At 40.3% G+C, this 15,436-nt stretch overlaps 1 protein-coding gene across 3 annotated transcripts in view; it reads right to left on the bottom strand.

Moving 5' to 3' along the window:
• KIF13B (kinesin family member 13B) overlaps nt 1-15,436 on the bottom strand; it is a 211,600-nt gene that overhangs the window by 19,203 nt on the left and 176,961 nt on the right. For all 3 annotated transcript variants that reach the window (XM_044939710.2, XM_044939711.2, XM_006064308.4), the window contains one exon: nt 11,089-11,222. In XM_044939710.2, the coding sequence (XP_044795645.2) occupies nt 11,089-11,222 (134 nt within the window). The remainder of the gene's footprint in view (nt 1-11,088; nt 11,223-15,436) is intronic.

Here is a 15,436-nt window from a genome sequence, read left to right as displayed (position 1 = left end):
ACTACACACCTGATTTTGAGGACTGTATAGAAAAAAAAAAAGAGGAGGATATCTCAGATTGTTTTTTATACTGATGACAGGTTGAAATGATATTATGAATATACTGGGTTACGTAAATTATTTAATTCAACCTGTTTCTTTTTACTTTTTCAAGTGTGACTACTAGACATTTTTAATGACACAGATGGCTCGTATTATATTTTCATCAGACAGCACTGTTGTTGAGCTGATGTATATAAAATCCCTGGCACAGTACGCACCCGTACATGTCTAAAGCACCATGGTAACCCTAATTACTGGGATTCCATGCACTGTCTTCCAAGGTATTTCTCTAGATCTAAGTAAAACACGTACTAGGTGCCTGTGCTAAGTCGCTCAGTCACGCTGGACTCTGTGACCCCCATGGACTGTAGCCTGCCAGGCTCCAGGCAGCCTTCTGTATTCTAAAGGTTGTGTCAGGAGTTGAGGATACAATATGTGCAAAATCAAACACACACACAGTCCTGCTCTTCAGAAACAGGCACTCAGGGTCTAATACCTGATATTCCTATTTAATTTTAATTACATAAAACAACTAAAAGGGCTACCCTTATGGTCCAGTGGTTAAGAACCCACCTGACAACGCAGGGGACACAGCTGTGATCCCTGGTCCAGGGAAACCCACACGCTGCGGGGCAACTAAGCCCACGGGCCACAGCTGCTGAGCCCACGTGCTCCAACTACTGAAGCCCGCATGCCCCCGAGCCTGCGCTCCAAACAAGAGAAGCCACCACGGTGAGAAGCCTTCACACGGCAGCTAGAGAGTGGCCCCGGCTCGCCGCCACTAGGGAAAGCCCACAGCAACAAAGACCCAGCAAAAATAAATCAATCTTAGGAAAAAAACCCAAAACTAAAAGGCACACTTCTGTCAACAAGTAAATTATTTATCAGTTGATAAAAGTGAACGAGCCTGTCCTAACAGACTTCATGGTTGGATGGCATCACTGACCCAATGGACATGAGTCTGAGCAAACTCCGGGAGATACTAAAGAGCAGGGAAGCCTGGCGTGCTACAGTCCATGGGGCCACAAAGAGTTGGACAAGACTTAGTGGCTGAACAACAATATATGTGTTAGCTCAACATACTTGAGATCCTACATATGGAAAATTTTAAACACTAATATTTCGGAAGTTCTCAGGAAAGAAACAGTTTCTTACATATGAGGGTTTAGCTAGTTTACTTTTTAAACTTCTGCATGATAATTGGTAAAACTTAAGTATTTATGTGGAAAAAGGTGTCTCTCTTTTAAAAATAGGGTGAAATAAGTCACTCTATCCACTCAGTTTCTCAAGTATCCATGAAGAAGGAAGGATATTTTATGAAAGGTAATGAAGTGAAGTTGCTCAGTCGTGTCCAACTCTTTGCGACACCATGGACTGTCATGGAATTCTCTAAGCCAGAATACTGGAGTTGGTAACCTTTCCCTTCTCCAGGGGATCTTCCCAATCCAGGGACTGAACCCAGGTCTCCCGCATTGTAGGAGGATTCTTTACCAGCTGAGTCAATAGAATGGTTGTTAATCTAAAAACTTAAAAATGGAGTCTAAATCTAGACTGTCCCCAGCTCGGTATGTCCTACAAGCTAAGAATGGTTATTACACTTTGAAATTATTAAAATATCAATAAAAGAATACTTTGTGACATGTAAAAATTATATGAAATTCAAATTTCAGGGTTATAAATAAAGTTTTATTGGAACAAAACCAGACCCATTGTTTAGCATTGTCTGCAGCCAGTTCTGCCAGCAAAGCCTAAAATGAGCCTAAAATAAAACTATCTGGCTCTTGACCAAAAAAGCCTGCCAACCCTGGGTCTACAGACTCATACAGAAGTATACAAAGCCCATTTCTGAAAAATAAGTGGAAGATGCGGCCTTCTCAAATCAACTCCTATCCTGCCTCAGAAACTATCTTCTTTTCATTATTCTACAGATTAGCTACTAACCCTGACTCTGAAGACAACTCTAAGTTGCCTCTGAAGGCAACTTAGTGTCTAAGTATGTCAATATCTATACATTTCTCGGGCAAAGACAGATGTTAAAATGTTATGATCTTGGAAAACAAAACAGAGATAAGAGTCTCATTTTGTAAAGCAGTTAAGAATTGCCTAAGAATTCATCCACAAAGCAACTGAACAGAAATCATTTTCCTTGAATTTTTAAAAAAGTCTGTATTCCAAAAGGTCTGTACAAAGTTCCCTTTATTAATACAAGAACAAGCAATATAGCATAACATATCCAAATATAAACTACAGGGGAAAGAACCTTTAAAAACAACCTGAATACTTAAGGAAAACTCAAGGCTAGAAAACAAGGTCTAGATCCTTTTTCTTATTTTTAGTTAGTTACGATGATGAACTCTTGGTACTTACCTGGTTGTCCAGTGGTTAAGACTCCAGGCTCCCAATGCAGGAAGCCTGGGTTCAATACCTGGTCAGGGAACTAGATCCCACATGCCACAACTTAAGCCTGGAGCAGTCAAATAAATAATGTTTTTTTTTTTTTAATAGCAGCTTCCTTTGAGACTAATTCCTACACCTCAACCAACTGAAATAGAACTTAAGAAAAAAAAAAAAAAAGACGATAAACCCTTAAGACACCACAGCAAGCATTTATACAGCCTGTTTCATCAGAGGAGCCCGAGTACTGAAGAGTCTAAAACAGCATCTTAGCGCACAAGGGAAGAACCAGTAGCTGTGTTTGTTTCTTCCCATTTTACACACAGAATAATCACTCACATGAAAGCTGAAAGAACTACCTAAGCACCTTTCCAGCTCGGTCAGAGATGTGTAGGGCACTGCTTTCTCTACTCAAGGCTCTGTCCACCTACCACACTGGAAGTGGTGTTGAAACTGGAGACAGAAACCCTTGTGGTCAGCAGGGTAGGCCTAAGCAAAGCCCAGGACACTGGAGAGGAGCTAACAGTAGAGCAAGGATAGGCCAGAAATGTGGCTGTGTTTCTGATGGTGGAAATTAAATGTGAGCATTAACTTAGATGGTAAAGAATCTGTCTGCAATGCGGGAGACCTGGGTTCACTCCCTGGGTCAGGAAGATCCCCTGAAAAAGGGAATGGCAGCCCACTCCAGTACTCTTGCCTAGAGAATCCCATGGGCAGAGGAGGCTGGAGGGCTACAGTCCATGGAGCAGCAAAGAGTCGACACGACCGAGCGACTAATACTTGCACTTTTTTCTTTCATTAACTCCTTAATCCCCCAAATGAACCAAAGATGCCATTTGGAATTCAGAAGTTAGAAGTACATAAATAGCTTCATCTGAACACCAACTTCTAGACACATGAAAAAAGCTATTATGCCAAATTAATTCAATCTAACTAATTAGAGAGCAGGAAGTTCTTTCAATTATTTTATGTGCTGTCTGAGAAACACACTTGAATATGAGTGTAGATTTCATTAATTGCAGTTCATTATTTTCCAGATTCGTTACTAAACTTGCATCAGAAGGTCAAAGACAGCAATTTTGTCAGCTGCCACCTCTTTCGGTGCTTGTATCTTTTGCATTTCTGGAACTCAGACAGAAATTGATTACAAAAAAAAAAAAAACTCCATAAAAATGAGAAACATAAGTTTTATAAATATGTTCAAGCCATGATTTTGAAAATATGAGAAACTCTGTCTTTAAAGACTTCCTTAAAATTGTTATTTTCTTTCTTTATAAATGTATTTATTCCTCAGGATGAATTGTTAACTTTGATCTTACAAGAAAAGATCCATGCATCTTCTCAAATACTGAAATATGCCCCCCAAATAATAGAATCTTGATCTGAGAACCTGCTGATTCCAAAGAACAAGTTAATAAACACTAATCTTTTCATTAGTGATTGTGTGTTTGTATCTTTGCATGAGGGACGGAACTGAACATTCTTGTTTGAAAATGTCAAGGACACTCTGATTAAAAGTACTTTTTTGTTAATAATCATTCCTTCATCACTTCTTCTTCTCACCTAATCTAACAAAGAAAAGAGGAAATATGACTGGTAGAAACAGGACCTATTTCATTCCTCGGTTCTTACTGGGAATATTTTTACATTTTCAAAATCTTATTTTTTAAAAAGCAGAAGTGACTGAAAACCATGGCGGTGTTGGGAGAGGACCCTGCTGTCTATAAATCACTGTGCTGGTGCACGGTTGTTGCTTTCTCTTCGTTAATATCACTTCCATTGTTCTGCGCCCTTCATTCTGCTGTTTTCCTGGAACCATCCTTATACGATTCTTCCCTGCCTTCTGTGTTGCCATCCCTTGAATGCTTATACAGTCAGCTCTTTCAGTCATTGTTCGGTCAAGCTATAAATAACTCTTTAATCCTTCCTCATAAATCATTTCTGATGTTATTCTCTGAAATAATTCCAGTTGGTCAATGGACGTCCAGTAGTAAGGCACCCAGAGCTACGTGCAATGATCTAAGTGTCCTCGAATGAGGCCAGAGAGAATCCAGGCGTGTGTTTAGGTTGCTGTGTCTCTGCTACTGTGACTCTTCCAGAGGAGGAGGTTAAGTCTCCAAACTAACTTGGGACAGAAACAGAAAAAGCAAGAAGCTTTAAGATCTTTCATCACAGTTAGGTGGGAAACAGAGAGAGAGAAATGGCTTTGAAAACGAAAAGAAATGAGTGTGCTTACCTTACTCTGTGGCCTGCTGGGTTACTCTGTGCTGTCTCTACGGTTCCACTGTGTAGTAGATTTAATGGATTTTTAGGGGATTTCTGTTTAGTTTTTAAATTTTATTTCTTTATTGTTTCTGGCTGTGCTGGATCTTCACTGCTGCATGCAGGCTTTTCTCCAGTTGCAGTGATCGGGGTTGCTCTCTACTTGCAATGCACGGGCTCCTCACTGCTTCTCTTGTTGGGAAGCATGGGCATGAGGGCATTCAGGCTTTGATAGTTGCAGCAGCCAGGCTCTAGAGCACAGTCGCTCCTCAGTATGTGGAATCTTCCCAACCCAGAATTGAACCCGTGTCTCCTTCGTTGGGAGGCAGATCCTTTACCACTGAAGCCACCAGGGAAGCTCCCCCTCTGTTTAGTTTTTTGTACCATCTCACATTACAAATCTTAAGCAGTGTTACTATCTACTTATTGTCTCTAAGTTGTATGCAATGTTCATATCAATATTTATCCCTTCCTGTATTGGGAGAATTGATCCAGCTTTCTTTTAGGCATATGCACCGATTTCTATTTTTCTGGGTTCTATCTTACATGTTATTCTAAAATGTGTGTTAAGTTTTTTAGTGTGGTATTAATTATTTAATGATTATATAGGCCATTGAAATTAATGCACTAACAAGTCACTAGAAGCAAATAAAAACGAGAATCAAAATAGAGAGCAAACTTAGAGGTATATGTGTATTTCTTTATGATACACTAGACACCTCACACTGGGGTAGAGCAAAGCCAGGCAGCGGGCAGGGTGGTGGCGAATGTGCATCAGCATAAATTTTATCTTAGTCTCACTAGATTAGTGATACAGAGGAAGGCATGGTGTCCCTCTGTTTCCATAATGCATCTAACAAAACCTCCTATAATCTCCTTGGTAGAGAGAGGGGAAAACGGGGGTAGGAGGTGGCAGTTACTGAACAGGCAGAGCTGAAACACGTCCATTGGCCACTCTGTGGCTTGGGGAGTAAGCTCCAGTCACGTAGGACAGAGCTCTCTCTCACACTTAATGTTCCATATTTTGTTTGTGACTCAAATGCAGAGTATGCCCTTCAAAAGTTTGCAGATGCTAATAAGAACAAATGTATCTTTAAAATAATTATTCAAAGAATATCTTGCTAACCTAGGAATGCTGAAACAAAATCAAGCTGACAAATTTTAGGACTGAACCTGAAGATTCTTATTTAAGTATTTTTATGCTTCAATGAAGGGGCTTCTCTGGTGGCTCAGTGGTAAGGAACCCGCCTGCCAAGCAGGAGACTTGGGTTCAACCCCTGGATTGGGAAGATCCCCTGGATAATAAAATGGCAACCCACTGCAGTATTCTTGCCTGGGAAATCCCATGGACAGAGCAGCCTGGTGGGCTACAGTCAATTGGGGTCACAGAAGAGTCGGACATGACTTAGCGACTAAACAACATGTGAAGTGAGGTTGCTTGGTTGTGTCCGACTCTTTGCAACACTATGGACTGTAGTCCACCAGGCTCCTCCGTCCATGGGATTTTCCAGGCAAGGGTACTGCAGTGGGTCGCCATTTCCTTCTCCAGGGGATCTTCCCGACCCAGGGATCGAACCCACGTCTCCCACATTGCAGGCAGACGCTTTGCCGTCTGAGCCACTAGGGAAGTCAACGTGATAATAGAAAGAGAAGTGCACTGGCCAGAGAGTAAGCAAATAAACAAGCAAATGAAAAGGGGGAACATTAACTGACCAGAAGCACAATGAACTGAAACTTTTCTTAAAAAAAAAAACCCAAAAGTGCTCTCATGGGCTGCTTTGGTAGAAGTACATTAGTCAGAAGAGGATGATGATAGGTGCACTGTTTTCAAGCAAAGGGATTACAATATCACTTCTAGGCTCCCCATTTTAGCAAGACCCTGGCGAGACCACTGAAGAATGATGTGGCATTTATTATGAGAGACAGAGCTGACATCTTTAGCTGTTAGGACTGGAGAAAGCCTAGGAGAGTAAAGAATCCTTAACTTCTGGGCAACAGCAGAAAAAAGCAGAGGCAAAGACTGGGTGGCAATAAGCCAACTATTTTCCTGAAGGACTCAGAGGGTCCACAGAAAGAGAAAAAAGTAAGAACTTCAACTTTGGGGGATCAAGTCTGATTTCCAAGTGAATAGGATGCCATTATAGAGATGATTACTGTGAAAAACTGGGGAACACTAAAAAAAAAAAGTCTCGTCGGTACAGCAATGTACTGGGTGTTATTTTGAGATTCCATTGTTGCAAAAGTGCCCCATTTCCAAGGATGAAACATCATTTAGGTGGTAATGACTTAAAGCATATTTAAAGTGGCCCTAGTAAGAGAAACCTCTATATTGATATTGTCTCTGTATTTCTCTAGATTGACCTGTCTCCATACTGATAGTGAAAATTATAATTTACTTTTCTAAAAGCTTTAGTAAAGATAGCAAAAATGAGAAGAACAGAAGCATCTCTGATCAACTAAGAATAGTTAAACAACTTTAAGAACAGTTCTTCAGTGGAACTTGCATCAGTCTAAGAAAGAAACTTCCTGAATAAGCCTTGATATCTCAAATCCCCACTTGGATGCAATTCTCTCACCTCTGATCATTAACCACAGTCCTTTACACTGGGTATATTCCAACTATCTAATACTAACATCTGAACATACATCAATGGTCAACCAACATACACTTTCCATCAAATCTGCACCTGCCTTCAAGGATTACGTTGTAGAGGAGATAACTAGTAAACATATAAATGTAAGTCCTAACAAAAAATTAAATAAGGGAATACACTGTATTATGTACGGTAGAGGCTGCTGTTTTAGTTTGGTTGGTCCAACACATTCTAAATTCAAGCATATTTGTTTACGTGGCCTTTCTTGACCCTTACAGTAGCAGACCAGTCTACTAGAGACTTACTAACCACACAAAGACTTTGGGGAAGAGCATTCCGAGTAGAAGGAAATGCAAGTAAGAAAACTCTTGAGACCAAAAGGAGCTTCATGTGTTCATGAGATCAACAAACAACAAAAAGGCCAATCAGTATGGCCTAGCATGGTGCACAAAGAAGAAAAAAAGGGAATAAAGATGAAAGGTCAGGGGCTGGATCACACAGGACTCTGTAAACCACAGTAAGGAATTTAGATTTTATTCAGTGAGAAGCAATGGAAGGTTCCAAGCCATGAACTAATATAAGGCCTTGGGAGCTCACTCTGGCTTCTGGCTTCTCTGTGAATAACAGACTCAGTGAGGCAAAAAGCATCAGTTGATCAGCTGGTAGCCTGCTGCACCATCAGGGCCAGAGACGATGGCTTGGATGAGTGATGAGAAATGCAGTCATCACACTGAAAGTGGTACCTATAAAATTTTACTGATGGTCTATTTGTGAGGTGAAGCAATGCGGTGGACATCTGTGCTATACGCTGAGATGGGCATATATTAATATTTCAGAGTATTCTGTATGCTGGAAGTAAACAGACTTGTGAGCTGAAACCGACAGCAATGATATGAACTTGTAAAATGTGAATGTCTAATTGATTTGTAAGTGGAAAAGCTGAACGGGCAGTTAGCTCCACGAGGCCAGAGCTCAGGGGCGAAGCCTGGGCTGGAGACAGAAATGTGAGCATCATCATTGCATAAACAGTATAAGCCACAGAGTTGGATGGGGATGAGGTTCCAGGAGGGTGCTCTGGAACCCCTGAATGTTAGCAGCTTGACGGAACAAAGGGTCCCAGAACAGGCAGAAACTGAGAAAGACGGAGCAGTCAACAAGGGAAGCCAGGTGAAGGGCTCAGTGCTGAAGTCCAGAGATGAAAATGCTTCCTGCATGACTGTCAAGTCAGAGGAGGACTGAGAAGTGCGGCGAGAGAGATGCGGCTCTCGTGACCTTGAGCAATGGTCCTTCAAGGACTGTGGTTTCATAAACCAACTGGGAACAGTTCAGATCCACCACTGGGCACCTTCATTAAGGCTACTTTTGTGTTTACGTTTTCATTTATTTATGAAATATGAAGTAATGGGGGCCACTTTCTCCAACACCTTTGCGTGTGCGTGCTAAGTTGCTTCGGCCGTGTCTGACTCTCTGCGACCCTGTGGACTATACCCCACCAGGCTCCTCTGTCCATGGGATTCTCCCGGCAAGAGTAACGGACTGGGTTGCCAAGCCCTCCTCTAGGGGATCTTCCTGACCCAGGGCTTGAACCCGGGTCTCTTACATCTCCTGCACTGGCAGGGGGGTTCTTTACCACTAACACCACCTGGGAAGGCCTTTGCACATATATGCTCAAATAAAATAAACTGAATGAATATTACTTAAGGTATCTTCAAAGTATTTCAAGGTTACCTCTCTTAACCTGGACACTGTGCACTGCAGTTTCCACCAACCACTAGACTGCTTTCTAAACCACTGCTCTCCCTGTCAGATCCGGAAGAACCAATCACTCACTGGCAAGAGAGGAAGGTTACTTCTTATGGTAACAGGTGCTCTGACTTACATCAAAACCTCGAACCAACTTTAAAAGAAAAATTGTAACTCTGGTCATCTGAGTCACTGACTTCTAATGCGACTCCAATTTCCTTTAGCTTACGTAACTTTGTCTTCACCAAACAGCAATTGAAAAACAGTGGCTATCAAACTTAAATGTGAATGAAAATCACCTTACCTCGTGTGTGTGTGCTCAGTCGCGTCTGACTCTTTGTGACCCTATGGACTGGGCTGTAGCCCGCCAGGCTCCTCTGTCCATGGGATTTTCCAGGCAAGAGTATTGGAGAGGGTTGCCATTTCCTACACCAGGGCATCTTCCCAAAACAGGGATCGAACCCCCATCTTCAGCATTAGCAGATGGATTCTTTACCGCTAGTGCCACCTGGGAAGCCCTGAAAATCACCTTGTGGACAGAGGATGAGATGGTTGGATGGCATCACCATCTCAATGGACATGGGTTTGTGTGGACTCCGGGAGTTGGGCTGGCACGTTGAGGTTCACGGGGTCACAAAGAGTCGGACACGACTGAGCGACTGAACTGAACTGACTTATGTTGTTGTTTAGTTGCTAAGCTGTCTCCGTCTCTGTGTTACCCCACAGACTGTAGCCTGCCAGGCTCCTCTGTCCATGGGATTTTCCAGCCAAGAATACTGGAGTGGGTCGCCATTTCCTTCTCCATTGTGTACTTATAAATGCAGATTATCAGGTGGCCCAAGGTGAGGAATGGGTTCTAAGATCAGGCCATATTTTTAAGTTACCTTTTTAAAAAGCTACCATGGAAATTCTGGCACAAACAGTCCATGAATCATACTTTGTGAAACAACAACACAGCAGTTTAGAACAGAATAAGGTGCGCAGGAACAAACCCTGGAAAAATCCTTTTCACCTACCCTAACCCCCACCAAGTAGCAGGTTGGCTGTTTCTTTTAGCTCTCACCATCTCAGATTCATCCTGATAATGGTCAAGCACCCTTTATGTGCCCAGTTAAATTTAAACATTTCCAAAATCTCAAAGTTTAATTTTTTTCATCCAGTATGAATCTACGCTGATATAATATGCTCATATACTGCTAGCTTGAAAAAAATACCTGCACAGCGGCCTTACAAAACTATTACCTTGAATATACACTCATAAACTTAGAAAATTCTTTTAAAGAGTTAAGGTCTCAGGCAAGGACTCGCCTGCACTTCTGCAACTTGAATGTTTCAGTGAATGTGGAGAGGCTGATGTCAAAAGACCTATTTCAACAACTGAACTTGCATTATATGTGTTTTTGAATGAGTATAAATAAATCCTCATTTATCATTTTCTGCTGAATTCACACCGAGAGGAGGCTAGAAACTGCATTTCCAACAGGCTTCCCATGCACCATCACATACAAGCAGTTTCCTGATGATCTGGAAAACCCTTTCACATCTTCTCTGAAACTTCTTCTAAGGCTGGGTAGAGAGTTTCAAGAAAAACAGGCCTGAGACAAGTGATCCCTTTTCATATTTAACTAAAAGAACAGATAGACCACAGTAGAGGAAAAATGTTGAGCGGCAAGGACGGGGATGATGTAAAATTGTTTGAAATTAGAAATGAAATCAAGAATTAAAAATAGAATTACATTTTCTGTTTGGCAATATACAAACAACACTAAGTGCACTTCATAAATTTCACTATTGTTGCTCTAAGTGATATTACCATAAATCACATTAGGAGCGTACTTGGCATTTTTTAAAAGCAAAAAGGATTGAGAGTGTCAATACGTTTAAACAGCTCTGTTCTCTTTGACGACAGTGGAAGAGAAATTATCAGAGCTTTCACCAGGTCTGAAAGCCCAGCTCTGACACCCCCACTCCCCTCTCCCCTCCAGCTTCAGCGCATGGAGCAGGGCTGGGCCAGCAAGCCGAAGGGAGCACCTGCGCTCTCTGATGCTTTTACCTGATGCACGAGGGGAGACAGCTGTTTGCCCCTTTTCTCGTCACGGACGGGGAAGAGCGACTTTAGCAGCTTCGGCATCTGCGGCACCAAAGACTTCACCGGGTTCAAGTAGGAGGCTGCGAGGCTACTGAGTCCTGCCGAAAATATCAAAAGGAAAAGAGATACGGCAAAAGCGATCACAGAGATGCTCTCCTTACTGTAAACTGGCCAAGTGTTGTTTGTAAGCAAAACAAACAATAAAAATTTTTAAAGGTATACTGGAAAAATTAATACTAAAAAACCATAATAGTATTACGTGTATTGTGTGCTCACTCGGTCTTGTCCGACTCTGAGACTCCATGGACTAGAATACTGGAGTGGGCTGCCATTTCCTCCTCCAGGGGATCTCCCCGGCCCAGGGATTGAACCCACATCTCCTATACTGGCAGGTGGATTCTTTATACCACTGAGCCACCAGAGAAGCCCAGAGTGAGGATGATCCCTAATCAAATACATATCTAGTCACTGATTAACCAAAGGCTGATCACAAAAGGACAGACAATCAGACATGATGTGTCTCCTAAGGGAAGTACATAAAACTGCTCATTCATTTATCCTACCTTCTGCCCCTGCCTCAAACTAGCCTGAATCTGACCACGGCTGCAGATCTAACCATCAATTTACAGGAAATACACTGGGCAGACAATCATGCTTAAATAACTTGGTGAAGACGGCAAAAATAAAAATGTACAGAGTCTACGGCACAGAACCTGGTCTCTTCACCAAATACAAATGCAACAGGGAAAAAAGATGAAGAGGCACATGCTGACTAAACGGATGTGTGTGTGTATGGTAGTCGCTCAGTCATGTCCAACTCTTTGCAACGTCATGCGCTGTAGCCCGTCAGGCTTCTCTGTCCATGGACTTTTCCAGGCAAGAATACTGGAGTCGGTAGCCATTCCCTTCTCCAGGGGATCTTCTTAACCTGGGGATCGAAACTAGGTCTCCTGCACTGCAGGCAGATTCTTTACCATCTGAGCCACCAGGGAAACCCCAAGACGTATCAACTAACCATAGTGTGTGAACTTTACTTGAATTTTCATTCAAAATAACTAAGAAATACTCTTGGATCCACATGGGGAACTCTAAACACTGGCTAGATGTTTAATAATATTTTGTGATTATTTTTAATTTTTCTTCTTGAAATGTTGCTATAGGTATTCCTTTAGAAATATAGGTACAAACATTTACAGATGAGACAGTGTCTGAGATTTGCTTCAAAGTCATCCTGAGCAGCTGTGGAGATGTAGTGGGAGCACAGATAAGGAAGCCCGGTGATAGTCTGATCATCCTGAAGTCAGCACGGGGCACTTGAGGGCACCTCATATCACTCTTTCTACTTTATATACCTGATATTTTCCACAGTAGAAGGATTCTTCAGAGTGAGAGCAAAATAAAAACTTTAAACATACAAAAGAAAGAGTTTGTCACTAAAAAAAAAAGATCATTGCTAAAACCACTGATGATGGATATATGATGACTAAAAACGAAACTCAACTCAGAAGAATGCAGTGAGGAGGAGCAAGAAGCAGCCATGAGCAGAACCAAGCAGTAAATATATAAACCAAATAAACATTCATTAGATTTTTTTTTTTATTTATGGAATTTTAAAACAAAGTAGTAGTCTATGACCAAATAATTTCACCCTGGGTATTTACTGGACAGAAATGTTACTAAAACACTGATACACAAACAAGCTTTAGTCACAGTAACGAAAAAGTGGGAACAAACCAAATGTGGATAAACAGGAGAGCTGGTTAAAACTGTGATAAATTCCACTGTGACAGTGAAGTCTCCCTCGTAAAAAAGAATAAACTGCTGATACGTGCAAAGGTATGGATGACTTCAACAGATATGCTGAACAAAACAAGCCCAGCACAAAAGAGTACACACAATATGATTCCATTTAATGAAACCAAAGAACAGGCGAAACACTGAGATCGGAACACTGACCGATTGTGGCGAGTAACCCGAGTCATACAATCGTCTACAGCTTGACTGTGGTATAAGTTACATTAGTAAACAAATTTGTCAAAACTCATTAGGTATGACTCATAGTCAAGAAAAATGCAGCCAGAAACAGACTGTGAAATTGGTCCTGGTGCTAGATTCAGCAGACAAGGATTTTAAAAGCGCTTTTTATACATAGGTACAAGGATTGAAAGAGTAATATAGCCTTAATATATAAAAAGGAAAGAAATATCAGCAGAGAAGTTAAAACTATTTAAAAAAGAAGCAAATGGAAATTCTAAAAACTAAAAATATAACAGAAATTTTAAAGTTCTTGCTTGTGCTTAATAGAAGACTATAAATGGCAGTAGAAATTATCCAATCAGAAGAAACAAGAATAAGATAAAAAGATGAAAAATAGAATAGAGTTTCTGCGACTCATAGGGCAATATTAAGCAATATAACGTGTGCGATTAGATTTTCAAACGGAGTAGAAAGAGAGAAAAGAACAGAGGAAAAAAATGTAATGAACTAACAGTTGAATATTTCCCCAAATTGTTGGGGAAACCCTAATGTAGAGACCCAAGGACATTGGTGAAATCCAAGTAAGACAAACACTAAAAATACTACACCTAAGAACATCATTACCCAACTGCTGAGAAGAAAAATAAAGAGAAAAATTGAAAAGCAAACTATGTAAACAAAGACATATTTCATGTAGGGGGAAGTGACATAAATGATGGCTGAGTTCTCATCAGAAAAGGGGTCTAAAGATGATACAGTGTCTCTGAAGTGCTAAAAGAAGACAAGCTATCAACTAAGAATTCTCTATCCAGGGAAAATATCTGTCAAAAAAAAAATGAAATACAGACATTCTCAAAAGGAGAGATTTTCCTTCACAAGGAAAACTGTACAATAAGAAATAATACAAGATATTCATCAGGCTAAAGACAAACAGTATCAGATGAATATATGATTCTTCAGGAAGGAGTAGATAGTGACAAAAATAATAAATAGAAAGGAAAATATAAATGATTATCTATAGTCTCTTAATTTCCTTAAAAGACAAATAGCTGTTTTAAAGAAAAAAAAATTTATAACATTGTAAGGTGAGTTCATAACACCTGTAAAAGCAAAAGATACAACAATAATATAAAATAAGAGGACTGGAGGAACAGGAAAATGGAACTATACTGATGCAAGATTCTTGTAATTATGCTGTGTGAAATGATAGATTATTAACTCTAAGAAGACTGTGGTAAAGTTAAGGGTACCTACTGGAATTCTTTAACAAAGACATTAATAAATAAATGTCGTTTGTTGTTTTCAGTCACTAAGTCTCTTTGAATGTCTGACTCTTTGTGATCCCATGGACTGCAGGCTGCCAGGCTCCTCTGTCCATGGGATTTCCCAGGCAAAAATACTGGAGTGGGTTGCCCTTTCCTCCTCCAGGGGATCTTCCCGACCCAGGGACTGAACCCATGTCTCCTGCATTGGCAGACAGATTTTTTACCACTAAGCCACCGGGGAAGCCCTAATAAATAAATACAGGTATTAAAAAAGCCAAAGATAAAATAAAATACTACAAAATATTTTTCAATTAACACAAAACAAAAAAGATTATAGTGGAAATAAATAAAAAGACCAAATAGAAACCAATAACAACATGGCAGACATTATATTTTATGTAAAAGAACTAAACATTCCAATTAAAAAACAGAAATTGTCAGACAAGATTAAAAAAGAAACTCTATACCTAAATATGCTGTCTATAAGATAATCACTCTTACAGATAGACATAGGCTAAAATTTTAAAGACTGAGGAAAAGATACACCATGCAAGCAATCTGCAAAAGAAAACTGGTGTGGTGTTACTAACATCAAGCAAGACAGACTTCAAAGTCAGAGTATTACCAGAAAGACAAAGGGACATTTCATAAGGAGAAACAGCACTTTATCAGCAAAAAAAAAAACAAAACAATCTCAATGTGTGTATACCCAATAACAGAGATTCTAAATTAATCATCCAGAAACTGATATAATTATAGGAAAAAATAGACAATTTCACAAGCATATATAGATATTCAATGCCTTTTCTCAATGATTGGTAGAACAAATATGGGGGGAAAAGTAAGTAAAACTACAGCAGATTTGAACAAGGACATCAACACCTAACTGACATACACAGGACACTGTGGCCCAAAATAGAAGAGACCTTTCCAAGTACACACAGAATGTTCACCAAGACAGAATATAGTCTCAAAAAATTTTAAAAGATTGAAATTTTAAAGAGTCTGTTCTCTGCACATTATGGAACTTAAAAGGAAATCAATAATAATAATACACCTTTGAGATATAA

The sequence above is a fragment of the Bubalus bubalis genome, chromosome 3 (assembly GCF_019923935.1).
Source record: "Bubalus bubalis isolate 160015118507 breed Murrah chromosome 3, NDDB_SH_1, whole genome shotgun sequence".
Taxonomy (NCBI): Eukaryota; Metazoa; Chordata; class Mammalia; order Artiodactyla; family Bovidae; genus Bubalus; species Bubalus bubalis.
Note: the sequence above shows the minus strand (reverse complement) of the source record. Positions and strands in the feature narration are given on the sequence as shown.